Source organism: Arachis hypogaea, chromosome 11, assembly GCF_003086295.3.
Source record: "Arachis hypogaea cultivar Tifrunner chromosome 11, arahy.Tifrunner.gnm2.J5K5, whole genome shotgun sequence".
Taxonomy (NCBI): Eukaryota; Viridiplantae; Streptophyta; class Magnoliopsida; order Fabales; family Fabaceae; genus Arachis; species Arachis hypogaea.
In genome coordinates, this window is record NC_092046.1 from 7,037,163 (window position 1) to 7,064,594 (window position 27,432).

The following is a 27,432-nucleotide window of genomic DNA, read 5'->3' on the forward strand; positions in this document are numbered from 1 at the left end:
CTCTCCCTTTCTCCTTGAATCTCGCCGGTACAGTGTCGCCACAGTTACCAACCGCCGTCGGACATCGCGCCGACATAATAACTGGATGTTCGATTCAACATGTATTTGGATGGTTAATTTATAAAAACAAAATGGATGGTCATTCTGAGTATATGATCCCACTTATTGATTATACGATTATCTCTAACCACAAATAATGGATGTTCGTGTCTACAATTAACCGGATGTTCAGTTGCGAACGGTGCGTCGGGATTATTTCCAGCGACTGGGTATTCGCACGGAGCAGCTCGCGTCGGAGGTGACGGCTGTGCCAGGTCGCGCGACAACGCACCTGGTCGGATGTTCAACGCCGACGGTGCAAATCCGGTGCTGCCAGCGACGGTGGACATTCGCAAAGACGGAAGGGCAAAGCAATTCTCGTCGAAACTAATGCACATTGCAGGACAGGCGGCGGCACAGCGAGGGGTTCTTGAGCAGCGACAGTGGCGTGTTTTGGGGTTAGGGTAACCGACGGTCAATAAAAGTGAATGGGGATAATTTGAATTAGAGGTTGAAATTAAGGTAAATGAAGGTTTATTGTCATTTTTAATTTAATATAGGCCAAATAAACCGTCTATTTTATATATTGTATAGATATCTCATTGTCTCGCTAACAGAATTCTTTTTTAAATATCAAATAAAAAGATCTTCGCAGAAACCAAGAACTAATATGGGCCGCAACCCACTTTATTACATTGAGTGATACAGGGAAGGTCTCCAAAGACCAAATCCCTTCTAGAAGCCTTCCCTACAATCGCGTTTGCATAGCGCCACGTCACCATGGTCAGTTTATTGTCACTCTCTTTTTCACCCCACGCAGCTACCTATCTCATCCTCCGTGGCATACAAAATGACACTTTTACCCCTACTCCTTTGACTACTATATAAACATAAACCCCTATACTTTTTCTTCGCTCATCCTTCATTTGCAAATAGCCAACACACTCTCATACAGTCCCAATATTTTCATTTTTCCCATTTTACCCCTCGCCGGAAAATCACAAACCTCAACATTTCTCCGATCTAACCCTCCGATGCCGGCAATACTCAGCCTATCCACCGTTCCCGCTGTCAACTTCTCCTTCGCTAGCAACAACCGAGCTTCCAACGAAAGATTCCGCCGCCGTAGTCCGATCCGCGCCGTCGCTTCTCCGGTGCCGGCCACATCGGCTAGCCTCTACAAGGTTTTGCGAGTCGAGCAGGATGCGTCGCTGACGGAGATCAAGTCTGCCTTCCGGAGTCTGGCGAAGCTCTACCACCCCGACGTTGCGGCCGTGAGGCGGTTGCCGGATTCTGACGGCAGTTCCGGCACGGACGACGGCGACTTCATCGTGATACGGAACGCATACGAGACGCTATCGGATTCTTCAGCGAGAGCTATGTACGATCTGTCTCTGGCCTCCCGGCGGCGGAGGTTTCCGGAGCCATTGAGCGTGAAACGGAATTCCGATCATTACTCGACCCGAAGATGGGAAACGGACCAATGCTGGTAGATAGAGTTAAAAAAATAAAAAAAGGAAAAAAAGATATTAGGTAACAGTTCAGCCGTTCAGGGGAAGGAGGGGGAATTGTCTTGTTATGGAATCCAAACTTGTCTTTTTTTTTGTTTTTCTTTTGGAGGGGAAAAACTTGGCTTTACTTCTGCTATGAACGAAAGAGAAGTAGTGGATTTCTTAAGGACAAAGAGAAGGTGTTCGTTGCTTTGAGAGAGTGATGGTGGTGGTAATGGATGTAACTAACGTTGTAAAAAGTTAAAAAGAAAAAATGGAATATAAATATTGTTTTGCCAATTTTGGCTTGCTTCTTTTTTCTTCCCCTGTGCGTGATATCTGCTGCTGTTTTGCATAAACCAACAAAATGGTAGAACGAATCTGAAGCACAAAAAGAAATTTTACAGTCACCCAAAAAAAGAAAAGGAAATTTTACACGAGATTAAAAAATTAAAATAATGAATTATTTATTGGGCTTTTTTCACTCCCCACTATATGATTCTAATTCATAATTTTTTTTGGATGGAGTTGAGTGAGCCTCCACTGCTCCCGCTACTCCATTGATACCTTTGTTGATGGATTTTATGTTTATTTAATTTAATCAGCTGCTGAAAACTTCTCAAGAAACATGAGATTTAGTTATATGATGGCTAAAATAGTTCTGATAACTTAAAAACAAAAAACTATACCCAATGAAACCAGAGATAAATCATAATAATAAGTTAAAAGTCTAGAAACTAATTCTTTATGCAATCAACCAGCCAATTTTTTAAAGACCGAATATCATATCCGACCCGTGACAATTATCTCGAAAGGATAATGAGGTCTCCAAAAAAAAAACACCTAATTTGGCTCCTGATGTTTTGTTTTGGGACTAATTAACCCGTGTGCAAAAAAAAATAACATTGACTTTTTTTTGGCACAAAAGTTTCGTTGTCCTTTCGAGGTAATTGTCAGAAGCCGGGTTGAAATTTTTTTTTGTCAAAGACTTCGTTGTCTTTCGAAATAATTGTCAGGGGTTGTTTTGGATTTTTCTCTTTTTTAAAAGATCTAATTTTAAAATTTTGAAAGCTAGTTTTATATTAAAAAACATGAGAGGATGCTCAATTTTAAGATGCGGGTTTTTTTAGCATAAAACTAATGTTTCAAATTTTTATATTTTTTGAACGTAAAACTGGTTTTTAAAATTTTAATATCATAATTTTTTAAAAAGTTGACTGTTTAGTTAGATATAGAGTTGATTTTCTAAATTTTTTTTTTTTTTTATCTTCGTCTTGATTTTAATAGGTCCCTCTAAAGTGTATATCGTTAATTCTCATTTAATCATTCATAATAGATGCAAGAGTTTAAGGCCTACATTTGAACTTTTAAACACTTGTATTGACAAAAATTGGTGGCTGTATAGTTACAGTTAGTATAAACAATACACCTTGATTGTTTTCCTAAATAAATTTAGGGCTTGAATGGTGTATGTTTTATGTTTAGATAAAAATTCAAACCAAATATGGCCTCTTTTTTTTTTCCGTTACAAATAAGAGCTGTTAGAAGCTTAGGATATGTCCCTAAACCTTGATAGAACATTTCAGTCTTTGCGTGAACTACAAGGTAAAACGTACAATTGTAAAAAATAACATTTTAATCTACTGTTTAGAATCCTATATCTCCGTGGGCTCTCCAAAATCTAAAGGATACATAAATTACTCTTCATGTAAAATTCGTGACACGATCATGTTCCGAACATTTTTACATTAGAAAAGGCACTTACAATGTGACTAATGAACCCCCTAATTGGGAAATATCACTACTTTCTACATGGAGGGTTAACCTTTTAATGATAACGAATACACAACATCACAGGTGCTGGTTCATACCAGATTTTGGCCTGATAAAAGGAGTAAATCTTCTTTTGAAATACAATATATAAGACGGAAGATGCATTGCCATTTTTTTTTACCTGTATGCATAATGAAGATTGAATTTTGTAACCATCATTTTGCTTTTGTTTTCTTTGTTTATTTTTATATAACTATGACTATTTTGTAGATTTATCATTTATACATATATCTACTACACTAATAATTTCGAAATGGCTATTATGGATAATGAACTTGGTGCTTTCGAACTGTAGAACTTACACAACTCTTATGTCGTTAACCATTAGATTATAGTTAATTTTTTTAATTTTTGTATCATAAAATATATATCTATATCTAAATATGCAACTTGATGGAGACACTGCTCAACAAGGTGCTTGTATTATATATATAATAATGATGCTTCTCTCTAATAGCAAAAGATATCAGAATTCTTTTATAAAGGAAGAAACTCGCGTCTTTAATGTAATTAATTATTCATGGATGCATTCAAAACAAATCCTAAAAGGAGGATTAAAACTACCCTTGTCTGTCAGATCATTATGAAGTTAATAACAAAAGGTACAGTACTGAGTACACATATAGTATATACACTCCTCTATATTTAACTAATGTTGGGAGGACAAAAAATAACCAGAATATTTTGAGCCCAAAAACAATTTCGTTGCTGCAGAAATTTTGATAGAAGAATCACCTCTTCAACACTACCTTGATTCACAGTCAACTACCTACCAATATGGATCCTTTAATGAAACTCACTGAGCTTTGTACAAAATTGCTGTAATATCTGAAAGTTCAAAAAGGCTAATTGCACACTTCCAGAAATGAGGAAAATCATTTACATGTCATGAGCATAGAGTTGATGACATGCAATAAAAGACGGATGCTTGAAAGATCAGGTCCAGTCATTGTAGGCAAGCTACGTTGATGATTCAGTATCTGATAAACTTGCTCAAATATGGGTCGCACATGCATCGCAATCATGGCGTCTGCGGGATTAATGGCGGCAGCCACATCCGTCATCCATGCAATCTTTCGTGAGGTATCATTGTTAATATCACATGCCAGTTGCTGCAGAAGTGAAAGCACTACTCCTTGGGTCAAAGGAAGAGGAACCATTGACAAAAGTCCATGTAAATCAACCTGCTTTGCAGAAATGGTGTGGTGCTGTTAATGCTCAATATTTTAATCCCCGACATCAACAGAAAGGAACTTTAGTTGAAGGCTAAAAATTTAGAATCTGGAAATAAGGTCCAATGAAACAACTTCATGACAAGATATTCTTGACATGTATCAAACGACCAATTCCAATGTTAGATTGAGCATCAGTGTAGAATTAAAGGTTTAAGGTGACTCTAATGATTCTGATGACAACTAGTCAACTAAGATAATATGCCCCTTTCTAATTCATACCATGGTATCAGTCACAAAGATCAATAGTCGGGTTCATAAAGTAAGCATAGTCTCTGGCATACCATATAGGAAATCCATTTCAACATTGCACCAGCTGAAGTACCACTTTTTTAGTTATACTTTTGAAGATATTTATAGAAATGTTTTTGGCATACCTGAGAACATAACCAAGATACAATCGACACATCACTTCTTTGTAGAGCCCCGGTGAAAGCTTCCTCAAACTTCCGTTCAGCTATCAACCTTGCTAGCTCTTGTTTGGGATCGAGAGGCACTTCAACCTTATATGCGACACAAATTGTAAGAAATGATTACGATGCAAACTCAAATATGAAAGTCAATCATCCTGCAAGTTAATAGGACTTTTACCCCACCTTTTCACGAAGCAGAGGTCCATTGTTCAGCTGAATGGGCAAAGGATTTAGTGTGCCAGAGTTAGCTCCTGCAGTTGCATATGCCATTAGCTTTCTCTGTCCCTCTAGCACTTCTCTACTCAAAGTTTGAGTAACTGATGAAGCTGAATTAATGGATTCCTGCAAATTGCATAACAGGGAACATCAACACTGGGAAACAAAGAGAGTGGGCAAAGCTAAACTAAGAGTAAAATATGGCATATCTGTAAATTTTCTTTTGAACTCACTACCAGTATGAATTAAGCAACAAAGATTTTTATCTCTGGTAAATATATTATCTACATTGACATAACATAAAAGCATACAGAATTACAATCGAGAAAAATACAAAAGTTTACAAGCTTCCTGCAGTAGGTTTGATGGTATGACCAAACTAGCGCACAGCAAGTGCGAGGTCCACACAGAGAACTTTAACTAGTATGTTAGGATCCAATTGCAAGGTAGATATTAATTGCTACAGGAAAACTCATCTACCCGAACCGTACACAATTTCAGTTTGGAACAGGTACGAGTGGTCTATTTGGGTTGAAGACTTTTAACCCTCTTACTCATCGGGTTGGGTATTGGGTATAAAAATGATAATCATTAACCAAATATATCACACAAACCCATTTTCTTTGAATACCCCGTGTTTTGCACCATTCAATCTCACGACTTACCAGTGAAATCCCCATCACTGCCTATATTTGCACTCACTTCCCTATTGCTACTGGCTAGCACCACCTCTTCCAACCTCCCTCTATTTCCTGCACCAAAAGCCACCAACCGTCGCCTCTCACTCCTACAGATGGTGTTCACCTCGAAGTGATTCATTCCACATTCACAGCAGCTGTATCATCAGATTACGATTCAGAGGTCTCCATTACTCCATCAGCCACAATCTTGCAGCTACACTCCTGAAAAACCTTGCTGCAGAACTTCCCCTTTCCCACTATGTTATAACCTACTAAGAGCAAATACTAACATGTACACTTGACACGACACGACACAACATGTAGACACAACTTTTAAAATAGCAGGTCACTGACACAAATATGAGGTTGCTCAGCTGTATCAGTTTCAAACACCTTGCAATGAGAGAGTCCCTCTGTTCAATATTCGACACAATTTTTACATCCATCCCTCATTACCTTACCAATGCTGATGTTTTTCTTTCACTAAATAATGTCAGTGATTCCTTTTCATGGCTACTTTGGATCTCCAGTGTAGGTTAATAGGGCTTTCGTATGCTGTTTTGTGGTTCATTATTGCATGCACAGGAAACTTTCATTGCCTTCATTGCATCACTTCCGGCCTTTACTGTTGGATCATTTAAGTTTAGTTTAAATGTTGTTTGGAGACTCTGTTGATATATGAGTGCCTCTTCTTCCAAATCATACGATTATCCAAGAACTGTTCAAGCTGAGGGTCACTCCAACTGGCTTGTAGTGCTGTCTTTTCCAGGCATATCCCTGATCCTAAGTTGACTTGATAATCTTAATGGAGGTCATTTTATATTTGTAACAGTTTACTTATAATAAGCTTAGGCTTAAAGCTATAGCTTGAGAGGAATTGTTACAATTATCATATATGGTATCTAAAAATATGAATGAATATATCTTAGGATCAGTTTGTTATAACCTTTATTTCCATAAATGTTTACTTATTTAATTAGGATTTGGACTTTGTTCAGCATGTTTTGCTTCAGTATCTAAAACATGAAATATAAAAATACGAGGTAACCCAAAAAAAAAAAAAAAAAAAGTACACGGCCAAACCCAACCTGTACAAAATTGATTGGGTTGGTTCTTATTTTACTCCATACCTAATCCAAACCAAAGGGCGAACACCACTCACATCAGATGTATGGGATTCCAATGTGGGTTTATATGCAAGGTGAACAATGGCTAGCTTTTGTTGTAGGGTTGTCCTAAGGTTTGTATCATACTATACTATCATAATACAACCATTGAAATCGTCCACAGGCAAAATTTTAGAATAAATAGCCATTTAAAAACTTAAGCTCATAAAATTAGAAAGCATTTTAGTAAGTGGATTCAGATCCTCTCCTAAGCATGACACATCCAAACAGGAGCCGATACAATTCCACTTAAAAGTAATTTAACTTTTTCGGGAATTCACAGGTACAGACAGAATGCATTTATGCAAAGGTCAACCCTAGATCTCTTTGAACAAACAAGCCCTTTATTTTAAAAATGTCGAAATGTTTGGTGATCCAAGTTAACTCTGTTTTCTCATACCATTATTCTCACTGATCCTAGATTCTTCAACTCTATATCAATAACTTTCTTGAATACTGCTGACCCTGAACTTTTTCCTTTAAAGAGAGTAGCAACACAATTTCGTCCAAATGCAAACGAGAATGTTGCTACAGAAGACCAAAGGAACAAGAGAATATCAATAAGTACACTTACCCTTAGAGTCATTGCCAGTGAAGTATGCCCAGATTCAAGGCGTTGTTGCACTGCAGTTGAATGTTCAACCATGCCCTTTTGAAATGTAGAATCAACTTGGTCAAACATTGCTTTGCATGATTTCTCAAATGCGGGAACCACTGATATTTCAAAACTGGATTTGAGTGCATCCTACAGAAGAAATTATTTTACAATGGTGAACATGATGAAAATTTTTTTTACAAAGAAAAATGCCAGATTGCCAGATTGAATGAATATACAACATAGTTCAAGTGAAAGCAAGTGAGACACCTGAAGCACTTGTTTTCCAGTCGTCTGAAACTGTGCTTGAATTTGCCTGGCAACAGTGGCTTCAAGTTTTGCATTGACTGATTTATCAAGTTGATTTACTGCCTTATCACCTACTCCTCTCTGGTAAAAAGTGTCTATTAGATCCACAATACAACTTCATTGAGTTCAATCTAACACCCAAGATATATATATAAACAATTCACTAACCTGGAAAGACTCTACAATGGCTGAAGATATTATTTTCTCAATAGTGGGGGTCATTGCACGGACTGCAGCTGGACCCACTGAAGCTATTTCCTTCTTTAGTATTTTCTCCAATATTGCTGGTAGATCCTTATTCATGAAGTTACTAATCAAACCTGTAACATGCTGAATACGATCTCGTAACAACTTTTCATTTTTTGCATTCTCCTCTTGAATTCGAGCCCACAAAGCATCCATGTTGGCCTTGACAGCTTTTTCCATAGTTCTCCCCAGGGCTGCCTCAAGCCTTCTACCTTCTTTTGTAACTGGAACTGTAACCATCATTGTCATTTGCTTCTGCATCTCTTTCTGCATAGTCAATAACTGCCAAGCAAGGAGAAAAAAATCTTCAGCAAGTAAAACTACCAAAATATACTAAGTACAATCCTGTAAAATACAATTTCTTGGCTTATCCTATATTGACTTGGTTAAAATTCAATAGGTGTACAAACATATACATCCTACATGCCCTTAAGCTCCTAATATATGAAAATATAAGCTTTAATTTAGACGGTCACTTTTCGATGAACATGTACTACAAAATCTTGGCATCGTGAGGCTTTTTCCTAAAAATATACAAAATGCATTACAACCTCCACATATTAATACATTGAATATAATACAGTATTAGTTATTCATGTGACCAGCACAAAACTCCTGAACGATACCTGATTAATTGATTCTTGCATTGCTAGAATTTGATGAAATGCATTTTCAGCAGATGGGAGGTTTGAACTTCCACCTAGTTCATTTGACAAATCAACTGAATTGCATGCACTTGGAGATGGGGAAGATGGACCAGATGCTTGAGAATTTTTTCCCTTCTGTCTCTTCCCTTTTGTGTTAGGTGCAGGTGAAGGTGGTACTGTCATGGATGCAGATGAGTCAGAAATCTTTTCGTGCACATCTTTTGTTGAGTCTTGCAGTCCATCCTCACCAGCATTAGAAGTTTGGGAAAGTGATTCCCCTAAACTAAGATCAACTTGCCCTGGTTCCCCTGTAATATAAGTTCCCCCTGATATTGCACAGCATTCTCGCGTCATCTCAATACCGAGATCTGAAGCCTGAGAGCAAAAGTATTTTTCTTTAGCATCAGAAACTAGGTTTTGTTGTGATCCCTGATGATTATACTCATCGCTTTGATCAGGTGGAGCCTCACCGACCACTTTCACTTCTACTTCAGCATTACCCAAATCAACCACATCTGGGATCTTTGTATCTCCTTCACTATTTCTATCAATTATATTTGTCTCAGGGGGAGAACCGGCCTTAATGATTTCAGAAGGAGTAACCAGGTGAGTTGGTTGCTTAAACATAACAGAGGGATTAAGTACGCTCGAAATATCATCCTGTTTGACTTTCTCATCATTCTTCAAATCATTATTCATAAGTGGTGCATCAGACAAGTTCCTATGAATAGTAGGCATTTGTCTGTCAACTGAATAATCATTAATGGATTGGTCCCCAACATGGTCACCCAAATTAGATTGTGAACTCCTGAAATCAGACAGTTTCCTAGACAACCTTGGGCTCAAAGGAAGAGGCGGAGATGGAACACAAACAATATCAGCATCACTACTGGATGGAGCCGAAGTAGGTCCCCCAATATAGCCAGAGCTTAAAGGGTATCTTCCAGCAAGTGCACTCTCAGTGCCACCAGCTTGTGACATTGTTTTGGGAGCAGAACTGGCTGACGACATTTCAGATGCTCTAACACCAGATGAGTCCACAGTACTGAATCCATCAGCATCACGGGAAACAGAGGAATCTGGCTTCTCTAGTCCCACATTTTCAAATGGTGGTGGCAGGCATTGGGCTAAATCCAAAGCATACTGCTGAATGGCCTGTGTTTGAACACAATAAACCTGAACAATATGTTCACCATGAGGTAATATATCACTTGTCCCAGTAAAACTCAGAATGGGCATGGTCACAGTAAACTCAGCTATATAATCCATGCGTGTTGATTCAGGATTAGAACCATATTCTAAGTGTACAGCATATATAGCATTCCTCTGAGCATTTGCAAGTAAAAGCAGACCTGCATGAGACAATGCTGCAACCTGGTTAAAGAATGAGTCCTTAACAGATGGTTGAGCTGAACTCCTCAACTCCAATGTCTGCGTGCATTTCCACGATTCAGCATCACTTGGAAGTAGCCAGCCTTCTTCACTTGCTGAGACCCAAAGCTTAACTTCCCGATTTTGAGGTCCCTACAAACAGTTCAAATAAAACCACATAATATAAATATAAGTAGATTAGAAATGTATAATAAAAATCACAACCACAATGTAAGTAAACTTTATATGCTTTTAGACAAAATAATATGAAGGTTCCCCTGAATGAAACTATATATTTTTCAAATAAATTGCATATCGCATACTTCTGGACATAGCAAAATCAGCAATACCTAATCAACATGTTAAAAAACTTGATGAAAGAACTTACACCAGTTATAAGAACAATATGATCAGGTCGGTGGGGAGCAGTGAAAAATGTAGCAGAAAAAACAGGATGCCCATCATGTGGTCTCATCACCGCAAGTGGCTGTGTCTTGCGATCTTCCCAGATCTTTATCTGTAGTATTTGACAATTGCAAAAAAATAAAACTAAGACATACTACAAACTAAACAAAAATATAAACTGAGTACGACATAGGAATAATGAGGATGGTGCACTCAATTGTTTTGTCATCTATGCAAAAGTATCTCGTTATGTATAAATGTTCCTCAACACAAACATAAAAAATTAGTAAATCACAAAGAGAAAGAAATAGAACTGAAAGAAACAACACATAGTAGTTAATTAAGGCAAGAAAATACAAACCGTGCCATCATGTGATGCAGATACCAGACGATTTCTCATCCATTGGCACATTGACAAATCAGTCACCTCTCCATCATGAGTCCCCACCAGCTGAACACCATCTATGAGCTTGTCAAGAGGACACCTCAGAGTGTCCTCTGTCACAAAGGCCTCACCATTTCCAACTTTTGTGGTGTCAATTCTTAGAACATGTCTTCCCATACCAATTATCAAAATTTCCTATAAGAAAAGGCATGAATTAATATGACAGGAATGGAAGGAATAAGGGTTCAATCATCACTTCTTCAAGCTTCATGGAAGAGAACTATGAAGCAGGATATGGAGCATTTACTTGTTTGTGGCAGTGCCAGCAGATTCGAGGATTTTCAACTTTCTCCTCTCCCACCATTTGGATAGCGATAACAATATTGGCAGTAATTTGAGGCTTATCTTCATCATCAGGACCTTCAGAGATCTTCCACACAAAGACACGGCCATCTGTTCCAACACTGTAGGAAAAGCATGTTAACATAAACCACTGACAAGAAAACTAGGTCATTTAATTATTTCAGGTAACAGAAACTACCTAGCCAGGAGATGAACATCTTCAGCAAAGAAAGCCAAGTCTGTGACCCTCTGATTAGAAAAAGAAGAAACAAATAAGGGAAAGATGGACTATCATCATTTTAAGGGGATCAACCTAATACACATGTATAGCACTACAATACAAGTTGCAAGTCAAGAGGCAGCAAACCAGCAACAACCAATAAATAACTACTAGAACTTTGCTGCAATGAACAAAAGGCAATGCTACCTTTGACTCTTTGATCTAAAAGCAGATCAGCTCTTGAAAGTAAATCTCCCTAATAAGCAAATCAATGCTAAAATGGAAGTCCAACAAAGAATTGGGTCCTGCGCCTATCGATTTATTATTCAGCAAGATAACATGGTTGTACCATGACTGTTATTCAAACTCCAGATTCATCCATTTAAAATACAAGTACATCACTAAGGCACAAATCCTCAACCTTTTTTTTTGGGATATTAAGTCTTTCATTTCATTTCAATCTTTAACCATGTCTCTTCCCCTCTCATTACAAGCGCAAGAGTAACCAAAAGAGGAAACGAACCTGATTGTGGCCTTTGAGAAGGGACCTAACAGCTGTGTGAATATTAAGCACTCTAATGTTCCCTTGCTTCAACCCATAGCAAATGTAAGACTTGTTAACAGCTATTTGCCTTCCAAGAACCAAGTTAGGATCCGAACCATATTTCGTTATTGGCGCCACCTCAAGCTGCGGCTGCACCTCCCCGGGAAGCCTCACGTCCACGTCATACACCACATGGTCCCCCGCCAGGCGCCTCCCTCTCGGCACCTTACTGCTCGCCACGCGATTCAGCGCAGCTGCCGCAGCGTTCGCGGCAGATAACATCCCCATCGAGGAGATAGGGGCGGAAGCCGCAGCGGAAAGCGGTTGAGAAGATTGTTGAGGCAGTTGCGGTGGCGGTTGCAGTTGTTGTTGGTCGTGGTTGGTGAGGAGGGCCATGAGGCGGGCGCCGGCATTGGGGGAGGAGACGAGGGCGGAGGAGGAGGAGGTGGGAGGTGGTTGGAGGGGAGGGGTGGGGAAGGAAATGGAGCGGTGGTGGTGTTGGAGTTGGTGATGGTCGAAAGGGAAGGGAGGGTGAGGAGGGTGGAGGGGGAGGGGGTGATGGTGGTGGAAGGGGGTTGTGGCGGCGGAGAAGGGTGGAGGGTAGGAGGCGGAGGAGGAGGGAGGGGCGGTTAAATTGTTAGGGTTAGGGATTGGGTTTGGAGGGTTGAAGAATGAGTGCATATCGAAGGGTGGTTGTTGTTGTTGTTGTTGCTGCTGCTGCTGGTGTTGGTGTTGTTGAGGGTGATTTGGGGAAGACATCATTTCTCAGATTGAAATTTTTAGGAATTTGAATCTGATTGGAATGGAATTTGGGGGGAGGGAAAAGAGAGCAAAATTGATTGTTGCTGTTGGTGTTGGAGAGTGTAGTGTGTGATGCGAGATCTGCTATGGTGGGCAAGAGGAGGAGAAGAAGTGAGATCTGAAACTGAGATGTTTCGGTATATTGGGAATTACAAAGAAAAAAAAAAAAGAAGAAAATGAGAAAGGAGCTAGGGATTTTTGTTCTTAATTCTTACTTCTGACTGTTCATTTGTTTTTGCCATTTTTCTTTTATGTTCTTTCATAAAATCGGAAAATAATTTTTACATGTTTGTTTCTCATGGGTATAAAAAATTAGTACAAAACAGATTTATACAAATATTTAATTATATATTACTACTCAATAAATATAAATAATTTATATTTGTTAAAAATATTTATATTAGTGTATAATTAATATTTCAATTATCTTATAAAATGTTTACTTAAATTCTCGGATAATAATTTATATTTTGCGTTAATAAAGTCATGGAGAGGAGATTACTATGACGATATTATTTAGTGTCTAATAATTTATATTCTTTTGAGTATTCTATTTTAAATATATGGTTTGGAACATAAAATATTTTTGAGAAAAAAGTGAAAAGGATGATCTAGTGCCGCAGAGCATAAAAAAAGCGAAGCCGAATGAAAATGAGGTTATTATAGAGGCAAAGAAGAACGATGCGAGGTAATGGTTGACGACGAAGCGCATGATAAAAACAGTTTTGATGAGGCGATGATTGAGCAATAAGAAAAATTCCACTCTCCCTTAAAAATGGGTATGAAAAACATTCAAAAAAAAGAACAAGGAGAGCCTAATGTAATATGATGCAGGTATGATTCTCTCACTGGATGAGACCGTACAAATGATAGTAGAGAATTGAGTTAGAGGAAGTAACTGTGATATACAATGACGCCAACTCTATTAAATCTAAAACTAGTAGTAAATGTCTCGCTGGAGTACAACATGTGGTGTATGTAGACTTTAGAAATGTTCACTAATTGTCAAATTGCTTGGAAAGAATATTGGTTTTAGACCAATTGAATCATAGATGAGAAGAGTGTGGGTGCGGAGAAGATATGAAAATAATGGATTTAACTCGAGATTTTTTCCTAGTTTGCTTCATGTATGAAGCCAATTATCAACATGCACTCTTTGAGGGGTCATGGCAGGTGGCAGATCACTATCTTCCTATACAAAAATGAAGGCTGTTCTTTCACCCTTCAGGTCAATAAGTTCAAAAGCTTGTTGTGTGAATCCGAATCCTAGAGTTTTCGGGGGAGTTATACACGGAGCAGTTTCTATGGAGGATAGGAAAAAAGCTTGGTACAATGCTCAAAATTGCTCAAACCACATCCATCCATTCTAGGAGAAATTTGCGTGTAATGATGTGTGAAGGTTGATCTGAGTAAGCAACTGGTCCTAGAAATTCAAGTTAGAGGAAGAAATTTTAAGATAGAATATGAGGGATAAATGGAGACAATGAGTCGTTCCTCCACAAAAGCTGAGTATCGTTGCTTGGATGACACGGCAATAGAGTTTGTGCATGTTTGGGCGCTATTATTTTGTTAAAAAAAGATCTTTTTTCAATGAAAAAATATCTTTTTTATTTTTTAACGTGTTTGGCAAATTTCTAATAGTAAAAGTAAAAGCACTAGTAAAATTAAAAAAAAATCTTTTTTGAGAAGCTGTAATTTACATCTTTTTTTAAAAGATCTTTTTTTCTTAAAAAAAAGATGTTTTTTATGTAATAAATAAACAAAAAAGTACTTTTATATTGTTATACCCAAACATAATTAATTGATAAAAAAACTTTTTTACATGAAATATCCAAACATAAAATTACTTTTACTTTTCTATAAGATCTTTTAAAAAAAAATAACTCGAAAAAAGATCTTTTTTAAAAAGCTCAACCAAACAAGCCCTTTATCTAAATTCAAAAGGTTCTTCAGAAACTTCGCATTCAATCTTCAATTGCCCCTATCATATATTGCAACAATCTTGGGGCTGTCTTGTTATCAGAGAATCTAGTCCTTTGTAGTAAAAATAAATATTTTAAAGTTGATCTTCATTTTGTTCGAGATTGTATATGCAAGGGCCAATTGCATATTGTTCATATTCCCTCACATGCTTAGGTTGCTGATATCTTGATTAAGGCTCTACCATTTGCATTGTTTATAGAATTTATCACCAAACTGTAGAAAATGTAAAAGTTTCGAGTGTTATTTAGTGTGTAGTTTCGGATGTTACTTAGTGTATAAATAGATATGTGTGTATGAGCCCAATAATAATATATAATAATAATTAAGTGTTTATTTTCTCTATATATTCTCTTTTTCTCTTTGTATACCTTATATAGTAGGGTTCTCTTGTTCATCGTCTCCTCAGAAGAGCGTTGAACTCTTCTTCCAATGCCTAAAAGACCATATTTTACATTTTGGATATCACTTATATATAATATTACCTCCTTGTCTTTTTCCTTATTTTGTGGCCAATATTATTGGCACATCCTTTCCTAAAATAGTTTTTATTTAGTTTTTTTAGACTTGTTACTTATAATATTTTTAAAAATAAAATAAAATGAGAACAACCATGCGAAAGAATAAATAGAATTTTGAGATGGAGGAGAAAATGATACCAATGTTGTTGTAAACTTATAGGAGTGTCATATTCTATTTGCATATACAATATTATGCGAATGATTTTAAATTATTGATGCAATATTTTAATTTTGTATTTTATTAATACTTAAAAATTAAATAAGATTTGAATGGTATCTCACATAATATAGTTAAGTTCCACTTTAATTTATGAGATTGTCGAGTTACATCGATTTAATCCTTAGTTTTTTAATTGTTATAATTTAATTTTTTAGATTTAATAAAGTGCATCGATATAGTCTTTTATATATTTTTCGTCACCGAAACTCAACGCCGTAATATGACTCAACACTCTTTATCATTAATCACCGTAGACAAACGCAGAATTCTTAAATCCCTTTTCAATCTCTACAATGTCAATACACACTTTGTAAAAATTGAAAGGTGACCACAAACATTTTTTTCTCGAACAACCTTTAATTCTTTTCATCCCATAGAAGAGTTAATTTTTGTTTGTTTGAAGTTCAATAGAAAAGGAGAAGATGAAGAGATAAAAAAGAAGAGGTGTAAAGTTTTAGTTTTGTTGAAACTATCAAACGACGTCGTTTAGTACATTTTTAGCCCCAAAACGTGTATAATTTTGTTTTAGTATGTTCACTCTGACAAGAGTTGAGCCACGTTACGACATTGAGTTTCGGTGATGGAAAATATACAAGAGATTATATTGGTGCACTTTTTTAAATTTAAACGACTAAATTATGACAATTAAAAAATTAGAGACTAAATCGATATAACTCACCAATCTCACAAACTAAAATGGGACTTAACTCCACATAATAAATTAGTAACTACTCAAAAGTTAAAAATAGTATTTATATATATGATTATTTAAGTGTTTTTAATATTTAATCTTTTCACTTTCTCGTGAAATATAAAGATAAAAATCATTTAATTAACTAAACTTTTTATAACAATAAATTTTTGTTTGCACTATTTTAGTTTAATATATGAACTACTATTTATTTTAAAAAATTTGAGTTGAATCAAACATCTTATTACGACAATTATAATAACTGATTTGGATGTATTAAGTTATTAAAATATAATTTTTATTTTTTAACGTATTTAATAAATTTAAAAAAATAAAAAATAATCAGGAAAAAAAAAACTCTTTCTAAAAGTTAAAATTTACATATTTTCTTATTAAAAAATATTTTAACATAACAAATAAAAATATAAAAATACTTGTTATTTTTTAAATATAATTAATGAATAAAAAATATTTTTTACATAGAATATTTAAATATAAAATTATTTTAAAAATATCTTTTAACAAAAATCACTTAAAATTTTTTTTAAAGATCATCCATAGACAGCAATTAATATTTTCGATAAATCTTTTTAGGTAACAGAAAAATGCAAAAAAAAAAAAAAATCTCTTTTAAAAATATAATTCTCATCTTTTTAAATATTTTTATATCATCATATCCAAATATAATATATAAAAAAATAATTTTATATGAAATGTTTAAATATTAAAAAATAAATTACTTAAAAAAATTATTTTTTAGAAGCTCGCCACTTGATGGGTTGATCCTGAAAGCACACTTTCCGTCTCTTCTAAGTTTTAAAGGCATTCGACCAAAGCCTAGTCATTGAATAGTCTTCTCTCTCTTTGCACCTTCAACCCCGGTTTAAAATTAAAAATTCAAATTAAATATTAAATACATAAATATAAATATACTAACCTTGATTTTTTTTTAAATAATCTTCTCGTGCGCAACAACAGCAATATCGTAATTCGTAACACAAATCTAGTGATAGAAAGAGAAACAGGCGACTTGTGAGTTGTGAAAGATGAAGATCACTGTCATGACTGCTGATGAACAAATTCTCACTTTGGATGTCGATCCTCACGAATCTGTAACCATCAAAGATCTCATCTTTGCCTTTAATCTTCTCCTTTCATATCACTTGCTTTTTCATTCTTTCATTCATTATTGTTATTATTTTTCTTTTAAATTCTTGGTTTCTTTTTTCGTATGTTAATTGGTAGGTGGAAAACGTCAAGGCATTGCTGGAGGTTGAGGTGAGTTTCATTATTTCCCAGCCTTTTGTTTTTCCCAAAATTTGATTCTGCTTAGGTGGGAGCAAATTTTTAATTTAGGAATTCTGCGTCTCTCTCAGAGTTTTATTTTATTATTTGATAAACAAAATCTCGTGTGAGAGTTTGCTGTTATTGATTTTTGGCATGGTGTTGTTGGTTGATTCATGTGTGCAATGAGATGATGGATCTTATATGAGTTTAGTTTTTGAGTGTTGTTTTTAACTCTTCTTGGCACATTGTTTTTCTGGTTGGATTTCTTATTGTTGTTGTGTTGGTTTTGGTGCTAAAACTTGTCCTCATGAGAAGACAAGTGTCCCTATTCAGCAACAGCAACTACTCTTCAATGGGAAGGAGATTAGGAATTCTGACAAGTTAAGTGCCATAGGCGTGAAGGATGACGATTTGCTTATGATGGTCTCCGGTGGTGGCAGTGGCGGCGGCGGTGGCGGCGGTGCTGCTAGGTATGACTCTTCATTTATATGACATGTCACTATTAGGAGATAATACTGAGAAGTGAGAACCTCAGTAGGGGACTTTCCCTCCCAGACATGTTGTGAGATAGGAAAGCTTTGCTTTGTTGATTTTCTTTTTTTATTTTGCTTTTGTATAGGGGATCCCTTATGCCGCAATCGTTATCCTTCTCCTCATCTTAATGAGATTCTTTTTTATCAAAAAAGAGAAAGAAAAAATGTACTGAGAACTTCAAACTTTACCTTTTGTTTTACGTGGAAGCTGTCCTATGCGTTTTCACTGGCTTTCGAAGTTGTCACACAGTAGGAATGCCTTCTGCATACGGTATAGTTGTTCTTGGGGTTTAAGTGTGAAGTGAGGCTGTGGTTGGAGACTGTCTTGGGATAGAAATATAGAGAAGTTACATTGTTTAGGCACTTGAAGATAGAGAAATAACGAAAATTTGAGATTCATCTGGAAATAAGGATGGAAGATGTTTAGGCACTTGAAAATAGGCAGTTGCCTGCTGGAGAACTATTTAAATACTATCCTATGAAGCTTGCCTTTGTCCTTTGACTTTTGTATTCTTTATTTGTGGATATATATACTTTATTTGAAATGTAAACTATGAATAACATGGTATACTTAACATGATAAATTTAAATTATTTCAGTGGAACTGCCAATGAATTGAGTTTAAATGCCGATGGATCCGCTGTAAACCCCAGTGCTTTCCAGCAGCACATAAGACGTGATTCTAATTTGATAGGTCAGCTCTTTCAGGTAATTCAATGTTTCTTTGATTATAAAGTTTGGTCATTTTTCTTTATCAATATTTGAAGCATATACATCATATGTTACTCTTATGATTACTAAATATAGTGAAGCACATTCCTTTGTTTCTGTTTAGTGGTGTAGAATTTCAGATTTAAGTGCAATTATATTTTAATTTTCAAATCACTTGATTTATTTTGGACAGTTTGAATCACTTGATGGCTTGCTTGTTCTTTGGTTTTATGTTGATCCTATTTCTAATGGAACATACAGAGTGATCCGGAGTTGGCGCAAGCTATTCTTGGGAATGATCTTAACAGATTGCAGGAAGTTTTGCGAATGCGTCATCGCCAAAGGGAAGAACTACAGCGTCAGAAAGAAGAAGAGCTTGTAAGTTTCCTGTATGGTGACCATATTTTCTTCCATTTGCCGAATTTTCTGTTTTTGCTCGACATACTTCTATTGGTATACTCTGTTCCTAAATTTGTTTGACTTCCTTTCACTAGGCTCTTCTCTATGCGGATCCTTTTGATGTTGAAGCCCAAAGAAAGATTGAAGCTGCCATTCGCCAAGTTAGTTCCTTTTTTAACACATGAAGTGCATTATATAATGCTCGTCTTATGATGATTAATGTTGACCTTTTAACAAATTTCACAGAAAGGAATTGATGAAAACTGGGCAGCTGCACTGGAACATAATCCTGAAGCCTTTGCTAGAGTGGTATGTACAGAATTTTAACTTCTGTTTTACATGCTATTAGCCAAGATTATCGAACTTTTGTGTTAACTTGTAAACTTGTAGTTTTAGGTCCCCAAATCAAGTTTACAAGTAAACTCTTATGAGTTCATGAGTTGAGTTTAGGTGAACCATTTTGATTACCATGTTAATAGCTTCATTGTTATGCATACTAAAGTGCTTTTTCATGTAATTTTTCAGGTTATGCTTTATGTTGATATGGAGGTTAATGGTGTCCCATTGAAGGTAAGTGGCTCATCACAACAAATGCATTCTTCATAATGTTCAGTGTTTTATATCTACACTGATCAAGATTCTATTTCTGTTAGCCTCGATGCTTCAATTATTATTTTCTGATTGTACATTGATTTTCACTTTGTTTTCAGGCATTTGTCGATAGTGGAGCCCAATCTACCATTATATCAAAAAGTTGTGCCGAGCGCTGTGGGTATGTTAATCTGTTCAACTAGATTGTGCATCCAAGACTTGTATAATACTGTGGTATGATGATTTAACTAATTAGGTAGCACATTTGAATGGCTATAAATTTACTCTACTTCAACACTGATATATAGATGGATAGATAGATGATTAACGAGGGAAATAAAATTCTTAATTCCTTATTGTATTATGTTCTAGATTATATTGTTTTATAAGTTGCCAGATATTAAAATATTATGTTTTAGATAAGTTTTTTAATAGTCACGTTATCTTCCAGATTGTTGAGACTCTTAGATCAGCGATACAAAGGTATTGCTCATGGAGTTGGTCAATCAGAAATATTAGGTCGAATACATGTAGCTCCAATCAAGGTAATCTTTTAACAGGACCAATATTGAAGTCATGTCTATTTGTTCCTGATGGTGTTTTCAGATAATGATATTTTGTTTAAATTCGATGCCTTGGTTTTTGTCATGGACATGGAGACAAATTATATTTGGTTATGTATTTTGCCTTTGAAAGCAGAACTGCAGATTTTTCTCTTTTGGTTATGCGCGCGACTTTTTTTTGTGTAAATATTAATGTTGGTAATTATCTTCCTGTATTGCTGTTATCCATTATATATGACTGTTTTATGCTATTGACTTTAGTGTGTTCATCGTAAGGGTGAAACAATATTTACATGATTGAGTTTAAGCATGCAGATGCGTTAATGTCTCATGGTTTTCTTGTGAATATCTGTTTAGCAAGTGATTTTTCTCCACCTGACCTCTCTGTGATTGTGTTAGTGATAGAGAAATCCTGATTTTTTATGAAGGACTTTGTTTCGTCGGTTGAGATTGATATCTTAATACACATTGAAATTACTGATCATTGGCAGGTAAAGTTCCAATATGTTTAATTCTAATATTCATTTTGTGCATTTGTTGTTGTTGTAGATTGGGAGTATATTTTACCCTTGCTCATTCTTAGTTCTGGATTCTCCCAATATGGAGTTCCTTTTTGGGCTTGATATGCTCCGAAAGCACCAGGTATCATCCTTGGTTGTAACCTTCGATGTAGACGTAGCTGCTATTCTTACAATTTTGGCTCATAAATGCAGTGTATAATCGATTTAAAAGATAATGTTTTACGAGTTGGTGGTGGAGAAGTTTCAGTGCCATTTTTGCATGGTTGGTTTTCTAATCTCTGGATTTTGTAGCCATCCCATTTTTTCTCCCTATATTTTGCATGGCTCTTCTTTAAACTCAATCGAGTGGATGATTTGACAAGTAGTTAACCTTGTTTGTTCTGTTCAGAGAAAGACATACCGTCACGGTTTCTTGATGAGGAAAAGTTTAAGGAGGCTTCAAGCTCTGGCGCACAAGTAAGCACCCTTGAAGTTATAAGATTCTCCTTTTAAGCCATGTGTTTATTTATTTGCAAATGATATTGTAGAAAACAAGGTTTCTAATGAAATTTTAATAGTCCCTTAGTTTTTTCTTTTTCTCCATAACGCATTTGATATTCATTTAAAATAAGCATACTCTTAATCTGCTTCAAGACATGGATTGCAGTCATTGTTTGAATAAATTTTTTGATTACTTTTTTTACCTTCAGGTTACATCAGGGGGCAATAATCCATCACCAAGGGGCCAGTCTTCTGGTTAGTACTGGGGATATTTTTGTAATTTTATAAAAGGGAAAGTCCCTTTTTTTAGTTTATTTTTTATCTTCTAGCTTTAGATTTGAACAAACTGAATTTATAATTTTTATGTCTTATTTTGTACTTTTCAATTGACTAGTATCTCATTTAAATACAACCCGAAACAAGTCTTTTAAAAGCTTGCAATTTATTTCGACAACAATTATTTTAAGTATTGGAAAGCCTTTTACTCTTATACGTTGATAATGAGGTAGATGTCTAGATAAGTGATCTTATTTTATTTCCCATCTCAAATTTCACTCTTCTAGACTTTGTCAAAAGGCTTAGAAACTTACCTATTTTATGATCTTCCAAAAACAATTTCAGGGGGAGCTTCTGGCGACAAGTCTAAGGTATGTTATGAAGCTTCAACCAGCTGATTCAGCTTTGTACTCTTCGTCCCTATCCTTTACAAATCTTGTACTTCATTGTTTTCTAGTATAAATGTTTTCAGTTGGATTTTTGTTGCAACGGTTGCGTGCTCTCCATTGAGGTGCTTGCATAAGGAAGTATCAAGTTAGCTTGCCTATGTTGCACCCAAAACCCGTTGGGTGCGGCTCTTCTTGGATCTTGCATAATGCAGGATGTTTTGAACCAAGTTGCCTTTTTTCCCCTTTATGGAAGAAATTTGGAATATGGACAAGTTTTTTAACTATTGTCATGTTAGTCCATAATGCAAAATGTAGTACCTAGAGCTTGTTTGGATGAGCTTATCTAAAATGATCCGTTTACCAAGTTTTTTCCAATGGAATAATGGCGTCCACACAAGCTCTTAGGATGTTTGATGAAATGATAAACAAGCAAACAAAGAAATCCCTTATAGTCTCAATTATTAGATAAACTTTATTCTACTCTCCCAAAGACCAGTTTCTGTTCTTTATATTCTACCTAGGACTTAATGGCGTCGTTTGATTCATGTAACCGACCCACCTAGTGGGATAAGGCTTGGTGGTGGTGGTTGTTGGTGGTAGTGGTGTCTAACTTTGTGGTTATAAATGTTTGTTTCTTAGACTATTCAAAGATATTTAAATAAAAACTTGGTATATAGCACTTCTGTTCTATTCATAGACTGGATTTCATGTAGTGAGATGGGGCTTAATTAATGTTGTTGGTGTATATTCTCTAAAATAATCTTTGTTGTTGCAGGATTCTGAATTTGAAGCCAAAGTTGCAAAGCTTGTTGAGTTAGGATTTGGAAGAGCTGCAGTAATAGAAGCTCTTCAATTATTTAATGGCAATGAGGAACAAGCAGCAGGATTTCTTTTTGGGGGCTGAAAGGAACAGTTATTATTAGAAACGATTGATTTCAAATTTTAACTCATTCCATTTACAGGATTTATAAAATTGGAATTTTAGACCTGATGACATTTACTGTGAAATTGTTCATACTGTAATGGAAGTTTCTTTTTATTTGATAAACCAATTTGTGGATAACTATGTATCCTTCGTTTATAGGTTGAATGGGTCTAACCTTACAATGCTAAATGCGAATAAGGAAATAAGAATGCACCATTAAACCATTGCTTAGTTTCATATTCAAAGAGTGTACTCGAGACAATCCTTGAGTAAATTGAAAGAGTAGTTATATCAAAAAGGAAAATATGCTGCTATGATGCCGGATTTGCATGGGTTTTTAATTTATTTTATCCTTTTTTTGTTGGATATAATGCAAATGATTTAAAACAGCATTTGAATGGTTAAAAAGGACTGGGATTTAATGGTAAAGACTAAAGAGCCATAAGTATGAAATAGCTAGTCCCAATAGAAGATTTGAGTTCGTTTGACTAAAATACTTCAACAAAACATGACAAAAATACCCAGAACATTCAACGAAGTTACCCAATAAATTATCGATGTAGAGTAATTTTTTGAACTAGCGCTCAATTCCTTTATATTTGAGTTTGAATTACGTTAGCAACACAAATTCCGACTTAAGATCTAATAGCTTTTATGTGCAGAGTCCAGATTCCGGAGAGGATATAAAGAGGAGTATGTTTACATCCTTTTCTAGACCTGTAGAACATAAAATTTTTCTAGACCTGTAGAACATAAAATTATTAACTTTTCAATTTCTACCCGAAAGCTATGACATGCCTAATTCGAAAACAAAAACCATTTCAACTTTCTGCTACCAAGAACACAAAAAAAATGGAAAAAGATTGAAGAACCTTGGAAATAACTACTTTATAATCGAACAAAACTTTACAGCTATTCCATTACACTTACAATTCTGATTTCAACTTGGACAAATAGCTGAATTAAACAAAAAGGATTGAAGAACTAACCACTTACCAAATAACTCATCCTCATCACACTTCATCTCATAATATAGCTATAGAATTAGACCCAAAAAAAATCCAGTATCATGACTAGGAAGATCAAAACCTCTCTGCCAGTCTAGCAGTAACTGCTCTTAGTTTGGAATATACCTTTCCTGCTGGTGATCCCAGGATAAGGCTACAAAGAGAATCCCTTGCAATTTTGATGTTGGAAAATGACCCTAAAATGTGTATTTTGGTGTCAGCAATCACAATCCTTGTCTTAGTTGCATTTTCGATTGCAAACTTAGTTTTACCGCCTTTACCAGATAATCTTCCAATAGCGCGAGACAAGTGATCACCTCTAAGTGTCTTAACATCCTTGATCTCAAAGGACTCGACATAGAGTTCATCCATACGGAGTAGAGCGATGGCATCTATGACGTCGAAGCCCATCATGAAAGCATGGACAAAATCAGCACATTTTTGCAGGTTACTAATATCGGGTGTATCTGGCCTTGTCTTCAGTTCAACCTTCCGAGCCTTCAAATTCATGCGGATGTCAATTTTCATCTGTTCATATATGGGAGTATAGATGTCCATCCATGCTTTCTTGAGAGGGTTGTAGCGATGCTGTGGAACAGACACCTTCCTGAACTGAACCTGACCATCCGACATCTCATGAGGCTTCAAAGGCTCGAACTTTGGCTTTGGAGGTAATGGTTTTGCCTCAGAAGGGAGAGCTTCTACTTCCATCGAAGATAAAGCCATTTTTGACTGCATTATGTAACTGTTCAAAAGACCCAAAAAAAAAGTAAGTTGAATCTAAAGGTTCACGAGTAAGAAGACATAAGCAAAATCTACTCCAAGGTTTCCACCCTAGATACCAACAGTTTGTAAACATTTAAGGGTATATTAAACAAATTTCTATCAGCATACTGATCTTTGCTAATTACAAAATACACAAATTTGGACAAATATCAGCACAACCTTCTACTAACTCAATCTGCTAACATGCTAACACAGTTATCGACATACACACAACACAAAAATCTGCCAAGACCTGAAGTGCCCTATAATGTTTTTATTAAAACAAAAAGGCAAAAAATCCCAAACTCAGAAATTCCCTATAATCATTTCAAGTTTAAGGTTGAGATCAAAGAAGTCAATTCGCAGTTTTTACTTGAACTCAGAAGATAGTGCAAAATCGTAATTTGTAAAACGAATTTTAAACATGACTCATAATTTATAAAATATATTCTACCAAAAAATAAAATAAAATAAATATATACTTTTTTACAAGAATAAACAAAACTAAGCCACAAACAAATAAAATGAACATAGGCAAATTTGAAATAAACTAAATCTTACATTCTAACTAGGGATAAGAAAAAAATAAAAAGGAACAAAAATCCAGTGAACAATGACATCTCAATAAACTCAGTATTATAATCCAATGTTCCAATTTTTCAGTTAAAAATCCAAACCCTAAATTTAGTTTCACAGCAACAAAATCTAACTCTACACCCAAATTTATCGATTGACAGAATCCAAACCCTAAACCTAAACCCAATTTCACGTTAAGAGAATCCAAATCCAAAACCTAAACCCAATTTCACATTAATAGAATTCAAAACTTAATCTCAATTTCATAGCAATTTCATCAAATAAAAATCAAAACACATATATTCTCAATTAATAGAAAGTCAGAGACATCTAACTTATTGCAAGGCGGCCGGCTACAGAGCAGAGGCGTTGCTGAAGTAGAGTTGCCGTCGAGTGAGCGGCGGCTGCGACGGAGGAAGGCCAGGGACGACACCGTGAGGGACTCAGAGAGAGGAGGTGGCGACGCAGTGAGAAGGAAGATTGGAAAAAGGAAGGAGGAGGTGGCGAGGTGCTGGAGAGATTGAGTGGAGAGGAGGCTCGTGCTCGTGTGATAGAGAGGGAAGTGATAGAGAGGCGCAGAGACTGTGATCTGGGTTGGGGTAGGGTTTCAACTTTCAACATATCATATATATATTTATATATTTAAGTTACTAAAAAAAGGTAGATAAATGATATTTAATAAATTTTAAATAATATATTTTTTATTTTAAATATTTTATTTTTTATTTTTAAAGATAAATTAGACAATTTAAATACTAAAACAAAATAAGGTTATAAACACCGAACCAATCATCGAACCATTCTAGTTATTAATTTATTGGTTCATAAGTTTAATCAGTTCGATTGTAGTTGAACCGAAAAAACTGTTTTATAATAAAATAATAAATAAAATATAAATAAACACATTAAAATATAATTATAATTTAATATAAACTTTAAAATATCATCTAAATTAAAAGTATTATATAAACTAGAATGTTATGATCTCATTCAAATACAAACACAAAAGTCAAATAACAAAAACAACCAACTAAACATAAAATACCAACATCCAAATTTGTCATCAATCATATTTATTCATATTCACAATTTTATCACATTCATTCATATTCAAAATTCCTTGCCTTATTCAACAGCACAAAAATTGAATGAACATCAGCAACACCATCCTCTGCTGATTTTGCATACTTTTAATAGCCACTACATGTTACGATTTAATATTAGGAAGGGTACTAGTTATGCCCATTAGAATTACTTAGTCTTTTAAGAGTATAGACAAGAGACTTTTATCAATGTATTAAAGAAATTAATGAATTGATATTAAACTTGGGTTCAATTTGGAGTTTCTCTCCCTAACTCAAAGAGGGAGTTCTAACATTGGTGCTCTCGTTGGGAGGTTTCTTCCATTTTTCATGGAAAAACAAATAACTCAACAATTTGAAGATACATTTCCAATATTCGATGAAAAAGATGGTTTTGGATGGACAATATGCTCTGAGCAATACTGGAATGCTAGAGAAACACCCGAGAAGTAGAGATTCATAGAGGTGGAAAGAGGTTTGAAAGGTAAAGTTCTAAGATGGTTTTAGTTAAGAAAGGCGCTCAATCCATTTGCCAATTTGAAAACATTCGAAATTGCATTCTATCATTGCTACCAACCGAATATGCGTCCAAGCTTGCCAGAAATTTGCTGGAATGAAGTTGCAGAATGGAGAATTGAGTGGAAAGACATTAAAGTTAGACTAAGCAACAGCATCAACAGAAATTCAAGAAAAAAGAGAGGCCGAAATCGATGCAAATTCAGATTCAACAAACAATTTAGCAACAAATTTAACAACAAAAAAACAACAACAAAGCCTTGTCCCACTAAGTTGGGTCGGCTACATGAATCAAACGACGCCATTGTGCTCTGTCATGTATCATGTCTACAGAGAGACCGTTTACATGTAGATCTCGTTTGACCACCTCATGGATGGTCTTCTTAGGTCTTCCTCTGCCTTTCGCCCTTTGTCCATCTTCCATCTCATCCACCCTCATAACTGGATGTTCTATCGGTCTTCTTC

General features: G+C 35.4%; 3 protein-coding genes across 5 annotated transcripts; 1 reads left to right on the forward strand and 2 right to left on the reverse strand.

Annotated features, from left to right (window-relative positions):
* Positions 1–3,837: 3,837 nt before the first annotated feature.
* LOC112720092 (enhancer of mRNA-decapping protein 4) lies at positions 3,838–13,234 on the reverse strand. The gene is made up of 12 exons (XM_025770907.3): positions 12,113–13,234; positions 11,569–11,618; positions 11,335–11,491; positions 11,004–11,222; positions 10,626–10,754; positions 8,846–10,390; positions 8,142–8,501; positions 7,935–8,054; positions 7,644–7,814; positions 5,191–5,349; positions 4,972–5,097; positions 3,838–4,546 (listed from the first exon to the last, which is right to left on the reverse strand). The coding sequence occupies exons 1-12, from the start codon at positions 12,893–12,895 to the stop codon at positions 4,238–4,240; spliced, it is 4,128 nt and encodes a 1,375-aa protein (XP_025626692.1). The 5' UTR covers positions 12,896–13,234; the 3' UTR covers positions 3,838–4,237.
* A 3,930-nt stretch (positions 13,235–17,164) lies between these two features.
* LOC112720093 (protein DNA-DAMAGE INDUCIBLE 1) lies at positions 17,165–23,159 on the forward strand. 2 transcript variants are annotated; one of them, XM_025770908.3, is made up of 16 exons: positions 17,165–17,458; positions 17,592–17,624; positions 17,949–18,103; positions 18,766–18,874; positions 19,139–19,255; positions 19,372–19,437; positions 19,523–19,585; positions 19,802–19,846; positions 19,987–20,048; positions 20,319–20,412; positions 20,980–21,072; positions 21,144–21,213; positions 21,340–21,407; positions 21,641–21,686; positions 22,053–22,078; positions 22,872–23,159. In XM_025770908.3, the coding sequence occupies exons 1-16, from the start codon at positions 17,393–17,395 to the stop codon at positions 22,998–23,000; spliced, it is 1,242 nt and encodes a 413-aa protein (XP_025626693.1). In that variant the 5' UTR covers positions 17,165–17,392; the 3' UTR covers positions 23,001–23,159. The 2 variants fall into 2 exon arrangements, with proteins under 2 accessions (XP_025626693.1, XP_025626694.1); XM_025770909.3 differs by lacking the exon at positions 21,144–21,213.
* Positions 23,160–23,884: 725 nt separating this feature from the next.
* On the reverse strand, positions 23,885–26,009 carry LOC112720094 (uncharacterized). 2 transcript variants are annotated; one of them, XM_025770910.2, is made up of 2 exons: positions 25,705–26,009; positions 23,885–24,773 (listed from the first exon to the last, which is right to left on the reverse strand). In XM_025770910.2, the coding sequence occupies exon 2, from the start codon at positions 24,764–24,766 to the stop codon at positions 24,104–24,106; it is 663 nt and encodes a 220-aa protein (XP_025626695.1). In that variant the 5' UTR covers positions 24,767–24,773; positions 25,705–26,009; the 3' UTR covers positions 23,885–24,103. The 2 variants fall into 2 exon arrangements, with proteins under 2 accessions (XP_025626695.1, XP_025626697.1); XM_025770912.2 differs by having other exon boundaries at positions 25,698–25,994.
* Between the last annotated feature and the right edge of the window lie 1,423 nt (positions 26,010–27,432).

Coding starts and splice junctions, on each gene's coding strand:
- LOC112720093 (XM_025770908.3), top strand. CDS start 17,393: ATGAAGATCACTGTCATGACTGCTGATGAACAAATTCTCACTTTGGAT. Junction 18,875..19,138: donor TGATAGGTCAGCTCTTTCAG/GTAATTCAATGT, acceptor TGGAACATACAG/AGTGATCCGGAGTTGGCGCA. Junction 22,079..22,871: donor CTTCTGGCGACAAGTCTAAG/GTATGTTATGAA, acceptor TTGTTGTTGCAG/GATTCTGAATTTGAAGCCAA.
- LOC112720092 (XM_025770907.3), bottom strand. CDS start 12,895: ATGATGTCTTCCCCAAATCACCCTCAACAACACCAACACCAGCAGCAG. Junction 8,055..8,141: donor CCATTGTAGAGTCTTTCCAG/GTTAGTGAATTG, acceptor ACTTTTTACCAG/AGAGGAGTAGGTGATAAGGC. Junction 7,815..7,934: donor CTGGAAAACAAGTGCTTCAG/GTGTCTCACTTG, acceptor TTTCTTCTGTAG/GATGCACTCAAATCCAGTTT.
- LOC112720094 (XM_025770910.2), bottom strand. CDS start 24,766: ATGCAGTCAAAAATGGCTTTATCTTCGATGGAAGTAGAAGCTCTCCCT.